The sequence below is a fragment of the Podarcis tiliguerta genome, assembly GCF_965153285.1.
Source record: "Podarcis tiliguerta genome assembly, chromosome: 1".
NCBI lineage: Eukaryota > Metazoa > Chordata > Lepidosauria > Squamata > Lacertidae > Podarcis > Podarcis tiliguerta.
The window spans coordinates 22,206,441-22,229,125 of record NC_139534.1 but is presented as its reverse complement, the minus strand read 5'-3'; the positions used below and the strand labels follow the sequence as shown (position 1 = coordinate 22,229,125).

The window sequence follows — 22,685 nt, the reverse complement described above, 5'->3', positions numbered from 1 at the left end:
TGTCAAGACTGGCCCGTACGGGCAGGGGTACCTTTACCTTTACTTACAAGTTTTGAACACAGTGCATGTATTTCTCTCTTGGGTTTTTTTATTTTAACATGTAAACTTCAGATGTGGAGTATTTCTATTACAACTTTATAAAGAATTTCACTTTCTCTTTTGGGTGAAACTGTGGGCAACTATGAGAGTCTGAGCTATCAGTTAAAAAGGTCTTGTGCAGTGGCGGAGCTTCATGCTCTGGAACCGGGGGGGGGGGGTGGAGAGCAGGCGGGGGCATGGCTGGTGCATTTCCCAGGGGTGTAACGCACATCCTGGGGGCAGTGCGCTCCCCCCACACCCCTCTTTCTCCGCCAGTAGTCTTGTGAACCCGTCACCCGCAAGTCAATGTATGCAGCTAAAACCTGTGTGTTCTCAATAGCTGAATATTTTGATTATTATTTTTTAGCAATAAAAATGAACAAAAATATGAGTGCCTTGCAGGCAAAGCAAGAAATCTTCCTCTTTTCTCTGCCCTCACACCACCCCGCTCCAGCCTCTTGCCCCAGGGGGCTGTAAGGTCTGTGCCATTTGAAAAGTGTTTCTGGCCTTGAGAATCAAATGGCTCTCTTCACCTGGTGCAGTGAAACTCTTTATCTAATTTGAAAAATCTAATGAAGCAAATAAAGACAGTAACCTTGAGAGGGTCTTATTCTTTTTGCTGGCAGTGCATTCTCTTGACTAAAATTGAAGAGGAAGCCTGCTTGGAAACTCAGGAAACAAAATGGACCTGTTAGCTGGTAAATTGGTTTCAGCAGATAAAATAATTTGAGTATCCTGAGGCTGAGGTTCATACCCGATGATGACAAATTTCAGTACTTGCTTGATCAATTTGGTGCCTTGGGGAAAGTAGTAAACACAGTTGCTGAGGTCAGGATAAGACAGTGCTAAGAATATTGGAGCACATGCTAATCTCTCATTGCCTACAGTTTTCTCTGCAATCTGTCCCCAGAAGTCAACTTCCCTTACCCAGGGGTCTGACACTAGAATCAAGCCTGCTGGTAGAAGAATGAGAGCCAGTGTGGTGTAGTGGTTAAGAGCGGTAGTCTCGTAATCTGGGGAACCGGGTTCGTGTCTCCGCTCCTCCACATGCAGCTGCTGGGTGACCTTGGGCCAGTCACACTTCTCTGAAGTCGCTCAGCCCACTCTCCTCACAGAGTGTTTGTTGTGGGGGAGGAAGGGAAAGGAGAATGTTAGCCGCTTTGAGACTCCTTCGGGTAGTGATAAAGCGGGATATCAAATCCAAACTCCTCCTCCTCCTCCTCTTCTTCTTCTTCTTCTTCTTCTTCTTCTTCTTCTTCTGTGTTGGATGGTAGTGTAGACCCCACGTTTCCCACTTTTGTGCATGATATTATTGCCAGACCCACATTTAAAGAGACAGGTCATCTTTGGCCCTTCCTCTGGCTACTTCATCCATCCTCCCTTGGAAGAGTAAACTGAAGCATTCGGTGCTCATCATTCTGGGTTAACCTATTGGCCGCAGACACTGTGTCAGCTTTCTTAAGGTCTGAGGAATTGTAAACATGTGCACAACCAGAAAGCCTCCTTGTGAATCAAACTGCTGTGGTCACAGCTTGCTAAAGAAGCCACATCCTTAAATCACAACTGGCTTTTGTGATTTCCAAAGGAAGAGTCTGTGTTGGCTTCTCTGGGCCAGAATGTTTTTGTGTAGCCACAGTTCTAACCCACAAGAGATTCAGCCTTAAAGTGGCAAAGGAAGACGAAAACTGCACATTGGGCTGAATGACTTGACATATTCCAGAAATGCCCTTTTTGCTCCCTTGGTTAATTCCTTTTATATAATGCAGGAGCAAATTAAATGTGTAGCATTTAATGTGCAGGGTTTAAAAAAACGTAAATGCAACTGGCTGGAGAGGAGCTTGCTGATAAATTTCAGGCTCCCATCAGACAAGGGGCCTTTAGCCATTTTGTCACCTGTTGCAACCCTGAGTGGGGAAATGCTATTTGCATTGATAGGATTGGGAATGTTCACTCAAAGCAAAGAGCAGTTTCAGAATCAGTGAAGAGTTTGGATTGAATCTGGTAACCAACTTAGGATCTTATTGGTCCAGATGGGTGCTTTTTCTTTTTTCTTTTTAAGGGAGCAATATGACACAAATAGCTTAGGATGAACTTTTCAGGCTAAGGCTTTGTTGGAATTGGAGAGGCCAGCTGTATGGAACTGTAGCCCAACAGATCTTTTTGATGACAAAAAAGTTGCTTCTGGAGAAGGTGCTTGAGAGCAGGGAGAGAATCATTAACCCTTCCCCTTCCTTCCTGTTCTCTGTTCCATTTTGCCTCCAGGAGGCTATCTCCCCATTTCAAAGACGTTCCCCCTAAAATTTAACCTCTGGGTTCCGCTAAATGCTGAGTCCATTAGCATTTTAGATATTGCAAGCAGATGTATAGGTTGAGTCCATTTGCATTAGCAGCTCCATAGAAAGGTGGGGGGGGGGACTCTTTTTAAAAAAGTCATGGCCTTAAATGCAGTGATTTAGTGTTGCGAACAGGTGTCTTGTAACCCTTAAGCTCACCAGCTGTATGTTCAGAGCTGCAGAAACGGTGGAGGGGAAAGTTAATTGTATGACAGGCTGCAATACATACAACAGAAAAGGCTGTCCACAATGTGGACCCTGTTTGTAGAGTCTGTCCCATTCCACAAAACTTTTAAGTATATCAAGTTTTATGCAGGGTTGGGAAAATATAAAAACAAAACTCAAATGCACCTACTTTGTGCATGTCCCATTACCACTTCCACCCTGCAGTGGACGAAATCAGACTTCCAGAAGCTGCTTCATCCAGCATGCATCTTGACATCCTCCAGGCGTGAATGAAGGATGCAGATAGGCTGAGGACTGGCACGTGGTGGAATTAGCATCTGAAACCGCCAGTTATAGGGCAGTGCAGTCGTACCTTGGCTCCTGAACGCCGCAAACCTGGAACATTTGCAAACGTTCTTTGGAACCTGAACGTCTGACAGGGCTTCCACGGCTTCTGATTGACTGCAGGAGCTTCCTGCAGCCAATCAGAAGCTGCACTTTGGTTTCTGAAAGTTTTGGAAGTCGATTTTGTTCAACTTCTAAGGTACAACCGTACAGTCTTCTGTAGCAAAACACCTTTGTTAAGAACATACTTCTATTTCAGAGTTCCAGCCTTAAAATCCTGTATCTTCAGGAATCTAGAAATAAAGCTGTCTCAAAACCCTATCTAATGAGAAATAGGCATTTATTTCTTGCAAAATACACTCCTGGCTGCAAAGCTTTTGAAACCAATAACAATTAAAATAAATTAACTTCCCAAAAATCATTGCATAATTTTTACTGGTTCTCAGCATAATAGTGAAATTTGTTGTGCAGCTGCTCCACCTTGTGGCCAGTGAATCTACAGTGAATGGAGAAAGTAGCCGGCAGCCTTGACTGGTGGGCAAGCAGAACATTTGTATCAAATGCATCTGTTGGGTACGCATCTCCTGAATATTGCGCTGTGTGTAATTTTTAAAGGCTGTGTAAGAGCCAAGTGCTACATTTTTGTTTTTGAAATGAACACCATTTGCCTTTCAGTGGGTGTACTGCTTTTTGTAGTAGAAAATACCCCTGTATGATTTAACTGAACTAGATGGGGCGCTGCATGTATACAGTGGTGCCTCGCAAGACTAAATTAATTCGTTCTGCGAGTTTTTTCATCTTGTGAATTTTTCGTCTTGCGAAGCACGGTTTCCCATAGGAAATGCATTGACGGTTTCCCATAGGAATGCACTGACGGTTTCCCATAGGAATGCACTGACGGTTTTAAGAAAAAGGCGCAAGACGTTTTCGTCTTGCCAAGCAAGCCCATAGGGAAATTCGTCTTGCGAAGCAACTCAAAAAACAAAAAACTCTTTCGTCTTGCGAGTTTTTCGTCTTGCGAGGCATTCGTCTTGCGAGGTACCACTGTACCCCTAAATGCCAGAAACATGATAACAGGGAAATGCCATAGCTTAATGATGTAGTCCATACTTTGCACACAGGAAGTCACAGACTCAATGACTGGCACCTCTGGGTAAGGCTGGGAAAGACTCCTAGTTGAAACCCTGGAGAGCTTGAGGTGCCAATGAAGCCATTTAATAATGGCTTAGTAAAAGGATGGAGAATGCAAAACTGGCAAAGCTAACAGCAAAAAAAATTAGAGATCAGAATGACGAACCATTCTTTGAGAATTGGAAACCTTTTGAAGAATATCTAAAGAACTACTATAATTGCATGTAATTGCGAGCAAGATTTGAAGTACAGTGGTACCTCTGGATGCGAACGGGATCTGTTCCGGAGCCCCGTTCGCATCCAGAAGCGAACACAACCTGCGTCCGTGCGTGTGTGTGGGTCGCGATTCACCATTTCTGCACATGTGCGTGACGTCATTTTGACCATCACAATTCGCTGTTTCTGCGCATGTGCGTGACGTCATTTTGACCGTCACAATTCACCATTTCTGCACATGTGCGTGACGTCATTTTGACCGTCGCAATTCGCCGTTTCTGTGCATGTGCGTGACGTCATTTTGACCGTCTGCGCTTGCGCGAGCAGCAAAACCCAGAAGTAATTGTCCTGGGGATTGCTACATGAAGGAAGTTTCTATACATCCCAGGGGGGTTTTGTTGCTTCCCAAGGTTTCAGTCCTTCTTTCGCCCCAGGGATCTCCTGCATTTTAAAAATCTTGCCTCTTAAAACTCACCATTCCCCACGCAATACACTGTGACAGTGTTGAGCACATGAGAGGCATGTCGCCTTTGGGGAGCTACCAGGTGCCTCAGCATTAGGAAGCCGGGGTGGGGAGGGGGGCTGTGCCGTTGAAAAACAAAAAAGAGGGGGGATAATAAAGTGCTTGTGCGATGTCTGCTTTAAATATGGAGATGCCGTAGGCAAACTAGCCCATGTGTGCCGAACCATAAATTCCAGAGAGGTATTTTGCGATAGTTTTTATAAAGCTTTTAATGGGAATTCCTGAGAAAAAAAATGCCATTAGGATTCCATCACACCAGAAGGTTCCAACATGCTTGCTGCGTTAAATGAGCTTTCCTTTTCCATTTGACCTTGGGAACGCAGCACATAGTAAGGCTACTTTGTATAATCCCATTATTTGAAATTGGCTTGCTTGTTTTCTAACGTAGCCAGGGGAGGGGGGCAGCTATTGAAACAATTGCAGTCTTATACTTTATTACTCGAAGGCTAAGGAAGTAGCTGCCACGGCGCACTCAGACTTGACCGCGCTAATGAGCGCATGTTCTGGGGCTGCCTCTTTAAGACTTGGTTCCCAGTGTGGCGTTGGAGAAAGTTAGATAGCCCTGTGCTTCAACAGCCCATGGCAACAGAACACGCTTCACTGAAATGAGAATCAAGTGGAAGAATTTAAAGTATGGACCAGTCCAGAAGATTTAGACTGAGAGATTAGACTTCAGCCTTCCTATATAAATATTATATTGGAGTACCTAAAAATCAGCTCCTGTCTCTTAATACATCACTCTCTAATACAGTGGTACCTCTGGATGCGAACAGGATCCGTTCCGGAGCCCCGTTCGCATCCTGAAGCGAACGCAACCCACGGCATTTTGACCATCTGCGCATGCGCGAGCGGCGAAACATAGAAGAAACACGCTCTGTTACTTCCGGTTTGCCACGGAGCGCAACCCAAAAATGCTCAACCCGAAGCTACTTCAACCCGAGGTATGACTAGTAGTGATGCAACACGAACAATGGCTCCATTCTTCTGGGGACTATAGAGTCCTTTCCACTTTAACCTTTGTGTGGTGCTTCTACAAGGCTGTTTCCACTTGGGCTTCCCATCCCCCTCCTCCCCCAGTCCATGCTTTGCTTTTTTGCTATATAAGCAGAATTGCTATTGACTTTCCACACTACTGGGGATACTGTGCTTTTTATGTGTGCACGTCCTGTTATATTCCGTCCACACCACTGGGCGTGATGTGACCATGCGGTTGGGTAAAGGATGAAGAACAATTAACACGAGCAGCTATTTAAAGAGGGTGGGGGCTTTTTCTGATACGTTTTAAAATCAAATTACATACTTCGTGTGTGGCACTTATTTCAGTGTGATACCGTATTTTTCTGTGTATAAGACTAGGGTTTTTTCCTTAAAAATAATGTCAAAAATTAGGGGGCATCTTATACATGACATCTCCCCCCCCCCCCCCACTTTCTTAAATCTGAGTTCCCCAAAATAGGGGGCATCTTATACATGGGGGGGTGTTATAGATGGGAAAATATGTTCACTTTAATGGCTTGCAAAAAATCGTTTTAAAATAAAGTGAACGTGTTTTAATTGGTGGTGCAGGGGAAGGTTGCTAAAATGGCTCTTACTTGGAAGCACATTAAAGAATTTTTTAAAAGTTTTTGTTTGTCAGTTGATCATTATTTCATATCTGTTTTAATATTTTGGTGCCAATTAAGTTGGATTAGAGTAAATGGGATGTCAAAATGATGCCAGGGTGAAAGGTGATAGTGAGCATGAGCTGAGTACCTATAGGTTCACCTGCCCGGTTTGTTACTGTGCACATCAAAACTGTGTCTCTAGTAAAAGATGGAAGAGTTGCACCAAGAACCACCTGTGTCTTTCAGAGATTATACTATTGATCTCTTCTTCTTCTTCTTCTTCTTCTTCTTTTTAAAAAATGGGTTTTCTGTTCGAGGGAAGCACAGGGGAAAAATATGGGATGATGATGATTGGATGACAGTGTCACATAGATGTCCCATGAAAAAGTGAGTGAATAATACTCCTTTAATACATAGCAGACAGGTAAGGAATACTTTGGTGTAGGTGGTGAGGGGACACTTTGCTTTGCCTCTTCTGCACAAATTTGCCTAGATGTATTATTCACCCCTGGGAAGGGCAAAGTGTAGCTTCCAAAAAGAAGTAGTTGTTTGGAAGTCTACATAATAATTACATGATGAAAGTTTTGATACATGGAGCCATGGGCATAGCCAGGATTTTTGTTAGGGACCCCCCCCCCTCAAAAAAAAGTTGAGGTTTTTTGGGGGAGATCATGGCTAAAAATCTACTCAAAATGAGGATATTAGGGGGCAGGCTTCTGCTAAGGGGGGCAGAACCTCAGTTAATTGAGTATTTTTAATGTTTTTCGATGCTTTTTGAGGATTTAGGGGGGCTGTCCCCCTGTCCCCCCCCCTTGGCTATGCCCATGCATGGAGCAGTGAGAATTGGAGGACAGCTTTCCTTACTTTTGTTTAAGGATACAACTTGAACTGTCAACTACATCTATTCATTTTATAAAAAGACTTTCTTTATTGTTTTGTTTTTTTAAATTAAAAAAAGGTATTGAAACAAATAAACATAGGATATGGATTAGGGAGGACTCTAATGATAACCAAGAATGTCTTTCAATTAGACACTTGCACAACTACATTCTATACAGTAGGTAACAGGCCAGAGTGAGGACAGCTTGCTTCCTAGTCTTCCTTGCTTCCAATAGGAGTATAGCATCTAGATCAAGGGAAGTAAAAGTGCCACTGTATTCCTCTCTGGTCAGACCTCACCTGGAGTACTGTGTCCAGTTCTGGGCACCACAGTTCAAGAAGGACACTGACAAACTAGAACGTGTCCAGAGGAGGGTAACCAAAATGGTCAAAGGCCTGGAAACGATGCCTTATGAGGAACGGCTAAGGGAGCTGGGCATGTTTAGCCTGGAGAAGAGGAGGTTAAGGGGTGATATGATAGCCATGTTCAAATATATAAAAGGATGTCACATAGAGGAGGGAGAAAGGTTGTTTTCTGCTGCTCCAGAGAAGCGGACACGGAGCAATGGATCCAAACTACAAGAAAGAAGATTCCACCTAATCATTAGGAAGAACTTCCTGACAGTAAGAGCTGTTTGACAGTGGAATTTGCTGCCAAGGAGTGTGGTGGAGTCTCCTTCTTTGGAGGTCTTTAAGCAGAGGCTTGACAACCATATGTCAGGAGTGCTCTGATGGTGTTTCCTGCTTGGCAGGGGGTTGGACTCGATGGCCCTTGTGGTCTCTTGCAACTCTATGATTCTATGATTCTAGTCCTGCAGTGGTCAGAGGGAGCAGACTGAACAGCATGGCAAAAATTTTCCTACTGGCTACCTGCTATAACTGTGGGGCTTTCCAAAAGGGCAAAGTGGCCACTGCTAAATGAGCAGGCTGTCAGCCTGGGACTCTTGCAACCCAGGTTCAAATCCTTGTTAATCTAATAGGCAGTAGCACTTAAGTGGCCATTTTCAGGCTAACCTCCTACATAAAATACGTAGTTCAGATAAGTTTTTAAAAGTTTTTTGTTTCGCTACAGCTTCTATTTAATATTTTTATGGGTAGCATAAAATAGCAAACATATCTTTTTCTTTTCAGTGTTTCTTTTATTTTGATATATTTATGACATTGTTTTAACTGTTTTGCTGTTTTATTGTAAGCCACTCTGTGTGTGTTTGCTAAAGAGCAGCCAATAACTCAAATAAAAACATTCAACCAATATTTGGTCAACTAGCTTGAGTTAAAGAATCATATGTATACCTAATTGCCTCCCCTATTCTTTCTTAGTAAAATAGGAAGGGGGTTTATTGATTGACAGAAGATGCTTGATTCATGGACCTTACTTTATTATCCTATAGTTTTATTTTATCTGTTGATTTTTACATTATACCTTTCGTAAGTTTCATAATAATGTATACATTATTGTGGCATATTGTTAAATAACTGTTTTATTCATTGACTATTTGATTATTGTCATTTTATGATTATTTGTAAGTGGTCTCTGTTTCTTGTTTATTGTAGGTTTGTATGCTGTGATACAAATCTGGTTGTTATGCAAATTTAGAAACATTAAAAGAACAAAATTAAAATAATTACAGCGTAGAGAACAACATGAGAAGATAGAAAAAGAAGTGAATAAAGAATGTTAAGAGTGAGCAAAATATGGATTTTTGCAAACCAGGACCCTGAACCATGGTTTGAAATTCTAGTTTGCTCCAAAACCTACATTAAGAGTCTTTCAAACTCCTCCCTCTTGTAGCAGAAGGGAGAAATAGCTTGCATACCTAAGGCTCAACCCCCCTTAAGCTTGGAAGGTTTGCTTTTATATCCAAATAAAGCGATGGTGATTTAGTTGAAGACCATAATATGAATATAGCTATAGATTTAAATTGCCACAAGATGGCGCTTTCCATCTTCTAAACCTAAAGAATCTTCACCAGAAATGCTTTATTCAAAACAGATGAATTATTGTGCTCTAAAAAGTCACTTTTAGGAGTGAAAAAAAGTTTACATGAGATGCACAAGATTATGAGAATGGGGGCTAAATGTAAACATCAACAAAGGAGGTGACCCTGGTCATTTGCTGTTAGGTAAAGGTAAAGGGACCCCTGACCATTAGGTCCAGTCGTGACCGACTCGGGTTGCGGTGCTCATCTCGCTTTATTGGCCGAGGGAGCCGGCGTACAGCTTCATGTGGCCAGCAGGACTAAGCCACTTCTGGCGAACCAAAGCAGCACACGGAAACGCCGTTTACCTTCCCACCGGAGCGGTACCTATTTATCTACTTGCACTTTGACATGCTTCCGAACTGCTAGGTTGGCAGAAGCAGGGACCGAGCAACGGGAGCTCACCCTGTCGCGGGGATTCGAAGTGCCGACCTTTTGATCGGCAAGTACTAGGCTCTGTGGTTTAACCCACAGTGCCACCCGCACCCCTTATAGGTACCTATCCATAAATTTAACATATTATTTGGTAAGGAGGAGCTATTAGCTAGAGCTTTTTAAATACAAAACCACCAACTTACAAGTTAACTAGCCACAGTATTCCCCACTATAGTGAGATGTTTTGGGCATCTGTCTGTCTCGAGAGACAATGGAGTGCTTCTCCAGGGGTGAAGCCAAACCGCTGTGTTAGCAGCACCTAGGTGACCTCTCCAGGCTGCAAGCCTGGGCAGTGTGTACGGTGGTCCTGGTCTGCCCAGACGACAAGACCCCCCTCTCAGATCTGCTGATGTGGTCTGAAGGAAAGCAATACGTTTTGATGCCAGCTTGACTGCAGCAGTTGCTGGAAGGAGGTGTATAAGGCGTCATCCAAATGTTTTAGGGGCTCCGGATTTGTGTATGGTTTACTCCTTAGCCTTTTCTTCTCCCGAAGATAACCCACGGAGGCAGCAGAGGTTCAGGACCAGAGTTTTCCTTCTCCTGGATGGGCCACCTTCCCAGGTTGACTAGCCCCATCTGCCCCTCACTTTCATCGACAGCGTGTTGCAGAAACCGCCTTGGTCTTGCATACTCAAACTGCCAGAGCATGTCTTTACAAACAGGGGCGGGGAGGTATTTTGGCTTAAATTGCCATATTTTTCGCTCTATAAGAAGCACCTAGTTTTTAGAGGAGGAAAACAAGAAAAAAAATATTCTGACTCAAATGTTCTGACTCAAATGTCCTGGCTTCAGGGATAGCTGCGCAGCCTGCATTTGCTCCATAAGACGCACACACATTTCCCCTTACTTTTTAGGAGGGAAAAAGTGCGTCTTATAGAGCGAAAAATACAGTATAGTACTCATTTCTTTATTTGCCCCTGTGCACATGCCGTTTTGATGCAGATCTGTTTCTTCTATTCCCTACTTCCCTTTGGTATAATAGGTGGGCCTACTCCCAAGGCAATATGAGGCTCTGCTTCACGCTGCCTTGAGAGTAGGGTGAGAGGGATGGATAAGGATAAATGGGATGTACACAGGTTTTCTTTTTAGAATCATAGAATCATAGAGTTGGAAGAGACCACAACGGCCATCGAGTCCAACCCCCTGCCAAGCAGGAAACACTATCAGAGCACTCCTGACATATGGTTGTCAAGCCTCTGCTTAAAGACCTCCAAAGAAGGAGACTCCACCACACTCCTTGGCAGCAAATTCCACTGTCGAACAGCTCTTACTGTCAGGAAGTTCTTCCTAATGTTTAGGTGGAATCTTCTTTCTTGTAGTTTGGATCCATTGCTCCGTGTCCGCCTCTCTGGAGCAGCAGAAAACAACCTTTCTCCCTCCTCCATGTGACATCCTTTTATATATTTGAACATGGCTATCATATCACCCCTTAACCTCCTCTTCTCCAGGCTAAACATGCCCAGCTCCCTTAGCCGTTCCTCATAAGGCATCGTTTCCAGGCCTTTGACCATTTTGGCTGCCCTCCTCTGGCCACGGCTCTAGTTCAGAGCTTTCCATATATGTGTCACAACATGTTAGTGTGTTGGCTGCAGTGCACAGGTATGTTGCACAAACACTCCCTGCGTTCCTCCCAGGGGCTGAAAAGGGAGTTAGCGTAACCTCCGGTTTGCTAGTAAAACCAATTTACTGTGTCGTGAAATGATGCATGCTTGAAAAGCGTGTCACCAATGTGAAAAGCTTGGAAAGCTCTGATCTAGTTTGAAGGGTGCTAAAGGAGCGCAGTAGAATTTACTCTTGTTCTTATTTATTGAGTCTGTATACCGTGTGTCATCTGAAGATCACAGGGTAGTTCACAACATCAAAATACAAAATGGGAACAGAAAATACACAATAAAGCAAAAACAAAACAACAACCCCACAAACATATCACTATTATTCATTTATTTGGGCACAAATCCTCTATAATAATAAAGCAGGGGTCACCAATGTGGAGCCCGCAGGGGCCCACAGACAGTTTTGCTGGTTCCTGAAGGATCCCACTCCTCCCTCCCAATGCCGAAAAACAAGGCTTGAAAGGAGTGTTCTCTTGCTGTCCATAAGAACATGCTGCAGTGTGTGTTTGGCTGCGGCATGTGTGATGCACGGAACAGTTTCTGTGGTTTGTAAACATGTCCGCAGATCCCAGAAGGTTGATGACCGCTGGAGTATGACATATTAATTTCCCTTCAGGATAATTCTTTAATTTATAAAGCTGATAAATACGGGAAGAGCGGGAGCTGTGTTGAATTCTAAAGGCCGATTTTGGGAAGGAGATTTACAACTGGACAGAAAAGCAATATTGTAAATGAACAGATGGAGATCCTACATGATTGATCATGTTCATAAGTAAAGTTTCTGTCAAAAAGGTATTATATTGGATGTATATATATTTAAGACTTGGCAGGCTTGGCTTGCAGGTTTTTGGTTTATTGTTATTTTTTAAAAATCTGGCAACTGGGTTCGGCAGCTTTAGGCACTGGCCCTGCTCCAGACTGGATGGTGGCTCACCCTCTGCCTCCAGTTTTGTGCCTTGCAGAAGATGTTGGGGTGCCATGACCCCTGAGGGCCCTGGATCCCTCTGTTCTGTCTCGCTGCCCACTGACACAGTCTTCTCCTCTTCGGGAGCAATCAGGTCTTCCTCTTGACAGGATTCCTCCCGCGGGAGCATGACATCTACAATATATTCAGAGGTGCCTCAGTCTGGCAGTTTAGGGAAGTTTAGTCGGCCATCTTGATTCAAAATGGCATCCAATGGTATCCCAACAAACATGGCTGAAGACCTGCTCCTCTGTTGCAGAAACCATTTTGCCAAATTTGGTGACTATATCTCAAGAGGTGTCCAAATGGATAGAAAACAGATGGATGAAAAACTTTCCTATAGATATATAGATATAGATAGATATGTAGAATATATGATACTATATAATGATATAACAATGGGACGCGGGTGGCGCTGTGGGTAAAAGCCTCAGCACCTAGGGCTTGCCAATTGAAAGGTCGGCGGTTCGAATCCCCGCGGCGGGGTGCACTCCCGTTGTTCGGTCCCAGCGCCTGCCAACCTAGCAGTTCGAAAGCACTCCAGGGTGCAAGTAGATAAATAGGGACCGCTTACTAGCGGGAAGGTAAACAGCGTTCCGTGTGCAGCTCTGGCTCGCCAGAGCAGCGATGTCACGCTGGCCACGTGACCCGGAAGTGTCTCCGGACAGCGCTGGCCCCCGGTCTCTTGAGCGAGATGGGCGCACAACCCTAGAGTCTGTCAAGACTGGCCCGTACAGGCAGAGGTACCTTTACCTTTAATATAACAATATAATATAATTAAAGAAGGAAGGTGTAAGCTGTCAAAGAGGTTTATTAGACTATTATATCTAACAGCCAAATAAGAAATAAAATTACACAGGAATATTTGCAATTCTTAGAAGATACCTAACGATACTGGATGACTTAGTGTGAAATCACTGCTACAAGGTCCGCAAGTGTGATTTCCAGAATAATAAAATAGTACCTCACCAACTTGCACACTGAAAGAAATAAAATTATCTAGGGATGTTTTCTATATTATTAAAAGATAATGGCTGTGTTAACAGTATGCAACCTATGTTGCTGTTGAAAAATATAGTCCTGAAAGATTTTGCATGTTGGTGTATAGTGGAAACAGTTACTAATCTGCATATATTGTCTTTTGCAGTTATCAGTGGCAGGGTGTCTTCCAACAGAAAATTCTTTGCAAAATAATGTTTTATTTTTAATTATTCCCATTGTACTAATACAGATTATTGTATATGCCTTCAGGGGCCTGAATTATGGCTTCCTTGAGACCGTAATATTTAATTTCTTTTCTGCCATGTATTAAAACCCATTGTTAACACTGCATGAATATTTCTAGTGCTTAATGTATTAGAAAATCCTAAGTGAAAGGAGATTAGGTTTTTATTTTGTATTAACAAAACCATAAAACAGCTTCTGAGATTAAAGGGGAAAGGAAAATAATTCAGATAAGAGGCAAAGGTTTACATTAACCTTAGAGAACATTCCAACACTTCCTTGTTTTAAAATTATTCAAAAGACATCTCTCTCAAATTTTGCGCAAACCCATGTCACTTGTGGAAATTAATTTGTCTTTTTTTATGTGCTAGACAAAGGGAAAAGTGGGGACATAAGTTTGCTTTGTTTCCCTGCCGATTCTGTGCAGTTGAAGAAAACACCAAATGACCTTTAAATTTTGTTAAAATGTTATTAAGCCCTTTGTTTCCTGATTTGGCTGCAATACCAAGCCCTCCCTTCATATAATTCAACCTCCCTAATGGCTATGGATTGAGTTAAGGTCTTCTAAATGCTGCTCATATTGTGTGCCAGTGTTTTGCTATCCTTAGCAGAAAACGATTGTCCCAAATTCGCCAAGCAAGACGCCTTTATGCACAGTGTGCCTCCAAGAACAGCATCCTATCTCCTGAAATCCTCCTGCCTTTCATTTAATTCTGTTTTGGTTCATATGTAAATGCATTCCTCTCCATTATCTCTTCTTTCGATTAATCAGTCCAGGAGGCCAAAAATAAATTACCAGGATAAATTCGGTCTAGTGGTCACCTGGTCAGTTGTTTGCCCATTTAGAAGAAGAGTTTGGATTTGATATCCCGCTTTATCACTACCCAAAGGAGTCTCAAAGCGGCTAACATTCTCCTTTCCCTTCCTCCCTCACACTCTGTGAGGTGAGTGAGGCTGAGAGACTTCAGAGAAGTGTGACTGGCCCAAGGTCACCCAGCAGCTGCAAGTGGAGGAGCGGGGAAGCGAACCCGGTTCACCAGATTACGAGTCTACCACTCTTAACCACTACATCACACGGGTTTAGCAACTCTACTGCCTCTCCATGTGTTCCTAATTGCCCTATCTCCATTGTTGTCTTTTTTAAAAAAAATATAATTTTTATTAGGTTTTTTTTTAACATATCATTTTTAACAGTAATTAAACATACTTTTACATCTTATTCAAATTTTTGACTTCCATCAATCCTGTCTGAAAATTTTCCAATCTAATCTCTCAGTATGCATTTCTTATCTTCCCTATTACATTTCAAACTCATAACCAATATCTCTATCTTTTTCTACTTTGTAACACTCCGTATATTTCTCCTTACAAAACTTTTTGTAGTCCTACTAGCGTAATTTGTTGATTACAGTTGCTCTTCAAATAATTCATATACTTCTTCCAATGTTCTGTAAATCTCTGGTCCCGCAGGTTTCGAATCCTTCCTGTCTTTTTGTCCAATTCTGCATAGTCCATTAATTTCGTCTGCCATTTTTCTTTCATCGGAATTTCTACCTGTTTCCATTCCTGGGCTAACAATACTCTTGCCGCAGTTGTTGCATATAAAAACAATTTAACATCTTGCCTATTAATGTCCTGACCTATAATACCAAGTAAAAATGCTTCTGGTTTTTTATAAAATGTACAGTGGTACCTCAGGTTACATATGCTTTCAGGTTACATACGCTTCAGGTTACAGATTCCGCTCACCCAGAAATAGTGCTTCAGGTTAAGAACTTTGCTTCAGGATGAGAACAGAAATCGTGCTCCGGCGGTGTGGCAGCAGCAGGAGGTCCCATTAGCTAAAGTGGTGCTTCAGGTTAAGAACAGTTTCAGGTTAAGAATGGACCTCTGGAACGAATTAAGTACTTAACCTGAGGTACCACTGTATATTTCAACATCTTTTTCATCTCATTATATATCATTTCCCAGAAGTTCTTTACTTTTTTACTATCTCCATTGTTGTCTTAACACTCACACCTCTCAGTAGGGCTTTTCTTCAGTGTCAGCGTGCCAGCAATGGTACTTAGGTGCTGCAGACCATCATTTAGCATTCGAAAAGTCCCAGCATTAGAGAGGCCTCATGTGCCAATCTTGTGGTCTCCCAGCTGTCGCTGTGCTTTGGAATATTACATCAGGGTCATCATTTTAAAAGAAAACGAAGAAGTGGAACTTCAATCATCTGTTAATAATATATCAGCACCCTGTAAAAGGCGCAGAAAAAATACCATAAAACGCTTCTGCTTAGCTATCACTGATGTAATATGTTTATAGGATAACTTTTGGTATTTTTTTCTCCAGCGTGGATGGTTGAGGTTGCACAAAAAACACGAGAGCAGTACTTTAATGCAAAAACATTTTGGAACACCTGCATGGCATAAATCACTCCTTCAGCCTCCGAATTATAAATATTAGCTTATATGCAAAGTTTTCTTGCTTCTTGGTTGAGATTTAATCAAGATGTTCTGGCTCTGGTGAAAAATAGTCTTTTCCTTTAAGTCATCTTTATTTCTCGTAATGAAGATGTATCCGTAGTGTTGTTAGTCCAGCCAAAAGCTATTTGCAGTCTTGCTGTCTGTTTATACAGTTGAACACATGGTTCCTCACCTAAATAATTTACTTGTAAAATGTATTTCCATGCATATGTTGCTAGTAAAGTAGGAATATTCAAGCACTGCCAAAGCAGCCTTCTCTAGAAGTTTAATTAAAGTGTTGCTTGAATTTCACCAAGTAAAGGCCAGTTCACATGTGAATGTACTTCACTTGATGACTCTTAGTACAAACTGTTCCCCACTGAAAAGCATTTGGATGGATCCAGATTTCACCATCTGCAGATGGAAGGGGGTTTTTCCCCTGTCCACAGAAGACTTTTGACCTAGCAGAAGAATCTCACTGCCAGATCAAGAGGAGGTATCATTTGATAATTCCCTCTCCCCCTGCATTTCCCAGTGCCCCCCCCTGTCCCCACAGTATGAATTCATATAATCATAGAATTTGTAGAATTAGAAGATACTTTGAGGGTTATCTTATCCAACCCCATGCATTGCAGGAATCTCAACCAAAGCATCCGTGACAGATGGCCCTTCAACCAATGCTTTAAAATCTTCAAGGAATAAGAGTTCACCAACTCTTGTGGAAGTCCATTCCACTCTTACTGTTAGAAAGTTCTTCCTGATGTTTAGTTGGAATCTCATTGTGATTGGAATCCATTGGTTCTGGTCCTAGCCTCCAAAGCAAGAGAAAACAAGCTTTCTCCATCTTCCATGTGACAGCCCTTTAGATATCTGAAGATTGCTATCTTATCTCCACTCAGGTCAAACATACCCAGCTCCCACAACCGTTCCTCATAAGGCTTGGTTTCCAGAACATTGATCCATCTTAGTCCCTCCCTCGGAAGATGGTGGACTATCCTTCATTGGAGGTTAATGAAGCAGAGGTTTTTAAGCAGAGGTTGGGTGACCATCTGTCACAGAATCCTAGGGTTGGAAGGGACCACAAGGGTCATCTAGACTAGTGTTTCCAAACTTGGGTCTCCAGCTGTTTTTGGACTACAACTTCCATTGTCCCTAGCTGGCAAGACCAGTGGTCAGGACAGTGGGAATTGTTGTCCGAAAACAGCTGGAGACCCAAGTTTGGGAAACACTACAATATAGGAATCTCTCACCCAATGTGAGACTCGAACCCACAATCCTGAGATCAAGCATCTCATGCTCTACCAACTGAGCTAATGCCATCGATGCTTATCTGAGAGTCCTGCATAGCAGGGGGTTGGACTAGATGACTTTCAGGGCCCCTTCCAACTCTATAGTTCTATGTTTCTAGCTGATTTAAGGTGTCTTAATGTGCATGCACACAACACAAATGCACACTGAAATCATATAAATAACTGGAAAGTTGCAAAATATATTTTAAGAATCTGAACAAAATCCCATCTTTCTGAAAGTAAGAAGTGGTGAGTGTTTGTCATGGGTCATGTGACTTTAAAAGGTAAAGGGACCCCTGACCATTAGGTCCAGTCGTGACCGACTCTGGGGTTGGGGCGCTCATTTCGCTTTACTGGCCGAGGGAGCCGGCGTACAGCTTCTGGGTCATGTGGCCAGCATGACTAAGCCGCTTCTGGCGAACCAGGGTCTCTTGGCTCAGCCATAGCTGCAGGCATCTGTAAATGATGCCTTTTGGGGGTTCTCTAGCAGAGCATGCTCACATCCTGATCAGGAAAAACAACTGTACACAATGTCTTAAACATACGATCTCTACTTTGATTAAAATGAAGTTACCAGTGCTTCCTTTATAGGTTTGAAACCTTAAATTTGTCTTACATTTTGTTCATTTGCAACCAAGAATTGAACAAGAACATTTTGCTTCAAGCTGTTGTCATAGTTGTACCTTCCTCATTGTATCTTCCGTCTTTCGTTTTCTTTCTTTTTTTAACTGTTATATTTGGGAGTCCCTTTAAACTGAATACATTTGGGCAAAAAGAACCTCCCCCCCCCCAAGGTCTGTCTATGCATAATCAGTTTGAAAAATGGAATGGCTGAGTGGGGAGTCATAGAGCCATAGAATTGGAGCTGAACTCTGGCCGGGGGCGGGGATCCTTATCATTCCCACCCACCCCCACAGGAAAAGTTTGACACATGGACTGAGCCACTGTGATGTCACAGTGATGTCAGGTAACCCTTTTTGCATAGTGTTGTGCATGGAAACTGTGGCAACTGGTAGATCGCCAGCCCTTGCAAAGCGCTGTGCATGAAGAAGAAGAAGAAGAGAAGAGTTTGGATTTGATATCCCGCTTTATCACTACCCAAAGATGTCTCAAAGCGGCTAACAATCTCCTATCCCTTCCTCCCCCACAACAAACACTCTGTGAGGTGAGTGGGGCTGAGAGACTTCACAGAAGCATGACTAGCCCAAGGTCACCCAGCAGCTGCATGTGGAGGAGCGGGGAAGCAAACCCGGTTCACCAGATTACGAGTCTACCGCTCTTAACCACTACACCACACTGGCTCTCTATTCCACACCACACTGGCTCTCTATTCCACACCACACTGGCTCTCTATATCACACTGGCATGGGGTTTTCATGGTTCTGTTGACCAGCTGGTAATGTGGCATGGCCAAACCAGCACCACAGGCCAAAATAATGAGGGTTGGCAGGTCTAAGTAGACCTGAGGCCCAGAGATTGCCTATGCTGGGTTGAATGGAACCAAATAATGCTGTTAATTTGAAACCTCTCAATTAAAAAAAAAATTATCTCAAGTATCTTCTACTGGGGTACTAATGAGTATTGTTATTCTTTCAGATACTGATGAATACAGGCCACCAGTTTGGAAATCTTATCGTAAGTAGTTGATTCTGTTACTTTTGTCCCTACCCCTGGTACTGTTAATATTTTTTAAATGGTGAAAATTGTAAGCCTTGAAATTTATAAACATGGTGTACTCAGAATCCCTCTGCAGCATCTGAAACCGAGGGGCTTGAAATTGATGATTCTCAGGGTCCCTTCCAACTCTACAGTTCTATGAATGAAACTCTATGAATGAAAGTATATTGTTAGGATACTGGTTCTGAACCTTATTGTACCAAGAAGATCAATGGATGTTACAGATTTTGTTGGTCTATTTCTTTCTATTAAAACCACTTGAACCAGGGGATATTTTTTCTTTTTTAAAATTTGGTATACTTCAAATTTAGCTGCTATCTATGACATTTTGGAAATGAGAGGATTTCATGATATTGCACTTCGGATCTGCTCTCTTGCTGAGGATGAGAAAAGCCCTTTAGAAAAATCCCCGAATCTGCTTCTGACCAGGTGTCTGATTTAGAAGTTGGGGGAAACTTCATTAAAGTGTTTGCTCTCCGTTTTAAATCTACACATAAATTTCTGTGTGCATCAGAAAGTAAGCGGAGGAAGACAAAAACCACCACAAACCTAGATCCTGAAAAGATGCTGGATTGGACAATCACCTTTCACAATCCCAGGCTTACGATAGGAAAGTTGGCTTTATTTGTTGCTAGAATTCTGTGTGCCTAGTGTTTGTTTGTGTATTCCTTTAAGACCCAAAGTTGAAACAAGAGATAGCACCATATTACCGTATATATTCGAATCTAATGCACACTTTTTGCGGCCAAATTGCAAAAATGAAGGTGTGAATTAGACTTGATGTTGTGTTTACATTTGCCAGCGAATACCTTTTTTTGGTTTCAAGGTTCTGAAAATTGAGGTGCGCATTAGATTCGATAGTGCATTAGACTCAAGTAAATATTGTAGTTCTCAGTATCTCTCATTCTCTCTCTCTCTCTCTCTCTCTCTCTCTCTCTCTCACACACACACATATATATATATGGAGAGAGAGAGAATTAGGAGGTTCTTGTGGTGATATAATATCTGTAATGTGTTTTTACTCTAGGGCTTCTGTCCCTGCTACTGAGTAGCTGGACCAACAGGACTTATCTGTCATTATCAGCGTTTCATGTTCAGTGTCCCACCATGATTTAAATCTGTTCTGTATTGAAATTAATGTCAGCCTTCATTTCATTTCATTTGTGCCCAGGCTTTGACTTCAGAGCCTCGAAGGAACCGTAGTACCTTTAAGAGTCCCCTGCCCCACAGCTGCTGCCGCATAATCACTATTGTCAGAACCTTTGTCTGCTCCAGAGCCTTTTAAGTGTCCCACAGTGCAGCTTTCGAGTCATAACTTATTACATCAGTCACTTGTCATATGCCAAGCCAGTCACTTAATATAAAACCATTAACACACAAAGTGACTCGAAGCAGGCTTTTTGTCTTCAAGCTGATGATTAAAGGATAAAATTGGCACTCATTGTGTCGCTTATATTAAACATCGTTAATCACAACAACCATACATCCAGCAACTTGTCACCGTGAAATGCATGTGTGTTGTCTCCCGTTGCAAATAACAATAATAAATCGCTGCAAAATAACCTTTTGCAAGGAAAGTGAAGCTTTTGTCCTTTTTTTCTTTATGGTTCAACCAAAATATGCAATTCTGTTGAATGTTTCCAATGTGCTCGGTTACCTTTTCTTGAGAAGCCAAAGAGAGTTGTTGGTTGCTAACCTATAGTGTCCAGGACAGGATATCTGAAACAGCTTTCAGCATAACAGAGCTAAGCCATGGTTTTAACTTCTGCCTCCCTCCTCCTCAATCATGTTGTGGTCTGGATCAACTCGAATATCATTGCAACCAGTCTTGGGGAATGAGGTGGGAGGCGATAACAGGTGGCTGGAGTGGGAGGAGGAAATCGGCAAAGGTTGCCTCGCCCCTCCCTTTGCCAGCAGAATCCCTCCCTTGGATCAAAAGTCTTCCATGGATGAAAATCTGCCTCCAGTTTACCACGTTGCTGTTTAGCTACTGCTGACATGTAGTTGGTATATTGTATACTTTTAGTTTCCCATGTATTGAATGCCGCTTCGAACATAGTCAATGTGGCATACAAAGGAACCGACTGACCGTTGGCGCAGACAGATCCCCGAATGACAAAAATGGCTATTTCATTAATACCAACAAACAGAAATGCTAAAGTGTTTACCTCCTTGCAGTCTTAAGCATAAAAATGAAATGCATTTTTCCTCTGCCTTTTCCTAGTGTATCAGTTGCAACAAGAAGCTCCCCACCCTAGAAGGATTACCTGCACATCTGAGGTGGGTTTACTGTGAAAGCTAAATGTAATTGAAGGCTTTTTAAAAATACTGAATATTGTTGCTTAGTTTAGTTCTGGCAAACCTCCACGACCAGGCACAGCCCACCACTGCCTTCGCTGGACCTCCTTGAATATATATTCCCTGTGGCCACTGTTTTAATTTCCCACAATGTTCCTAACCCTTATTATTATTATTATTATTATTATTATTATTATTATTATTATTTATAAGCCAATTACCCTTAGTCCCTCTTTCCCAGTCTCACCACTACATGATGGCAGCTTTAGCTGGTTTCCTTTGAGCCAGGCTTGTAGGCAGTTTTCTGCCTGAACATGGCTAGGAAATCATGCTGTTAATATTCCAATTACTATATAAAAGCACAGGGCCCTTATTGCAGCCCTCTTAGAGACCATACTAGGTGTGATTCTCCATACATCATTAGCAACCATGTCTCTGTTTTCTGAAAGATTTAATACCAAGAAAAGAGCAGGAAGTCATTTTTCAACTGGGACCACAGCATGCAGGGAGGGGAAGGTTAAATCGTTCTTCCTCTGCCATGATACCCATGAGAATCACCTCTGCTCAGCTGGTACTATTCCTGTTTTTTTTTAGTCCTCATTTGCACTTAGGGTGAGGGCAGTCCTATGTTGTTGTTGTTGTTTAGTCATTTAGTCGTGTCCGACTCTTCGTGACCCCATGGACCAGAGCACGCCAGGCACTCCTGTCTTCCACTGCCTCCCGCAGTTTGGTCAAACTCATGCTGGTAGCTTCAAGAACACTGTCCAACCATCTCGTTCTCTGTCGTCCCCTTCTCCTTGTGCCCTCCATCTTTCCTAACATCAGGGTCTTTTCCAGGGAGTCTTCTCTTCTCATGAGGTGGCCAAATTATTGGATCTCTCATTCCAGTGAGCACTCAGGGCTGATTTCCTTCAGAATGGATAGGTTTAATCTTCTTGCAGTCCATGGGACTCTCAAGAGTCTCCTCCAGCACCATAATTCAAAAGCATAGATTCTTCGGCAATCAGCCTTCTTTATGGTCCAGCTCTCACTTCCATACATCACTACTGGGAAAACCATAGCTTTAACTATACGGACCTTTGTCGGCAGGGTGATGTCTCTGCTTTTTTTAAGATCCTATGGCTTTTTTTCCAGCCGGCGCTCAGCTCTGGCACCGCTCAGGTGGGCGCCATTGCCATTCTAAGACGACAAGGGAGAAATTCATGGTGAGCTCTAGCATCTCTTTTTCTATAAAAATAGCACTGTGCAGTTAAACTAAAAATGGTCATTGTTATGATTTGCATCATCATGCCTGACCACCCTTGACCTGCCCATCTTGTTACATCAGGCACTTATTTCTGATTTGCTGGATTTTTTTTGCTTGATAGCCATTAATTAATTGTGTGTAAGGGGTGAAAGGAGAGAGAGAAAGGGAGAGGGAAAACGAGTGCAGGACTCACTGGATAAAAACCAGCAAGCAAACCAACCAGTTGTCAACCA

General features: G+C 42.6%; 1 protein-coding gene across 2 annotated transcripts in view; it reads left to right on the top strand.

Annotated features, from left to right (window-relative positions):
- Window positions 1–22,685, top strand: part of CHN1 (chimerin 1) — a 103,796-nt gene that overhangs the window by 7,288 nt on the left and 73,823 nt on the right. For both annotated transcript variants that reach the window (XM_083411293.1, XM_083411294.1), the window contains exons 2-3: window positions 18,828–18,866; window positions 21,133–21,188. In XM_083411293.1, coding sequence (XP_083267419.1) covers window positions 18,828–18,866; window positions 21,133–21,188 — 95 coding nt within the window. The remainder of the gene's footprint in view (window positions 1–18,827; window positions 18,867–21,132; window positions 21,189–22,685) is intronic.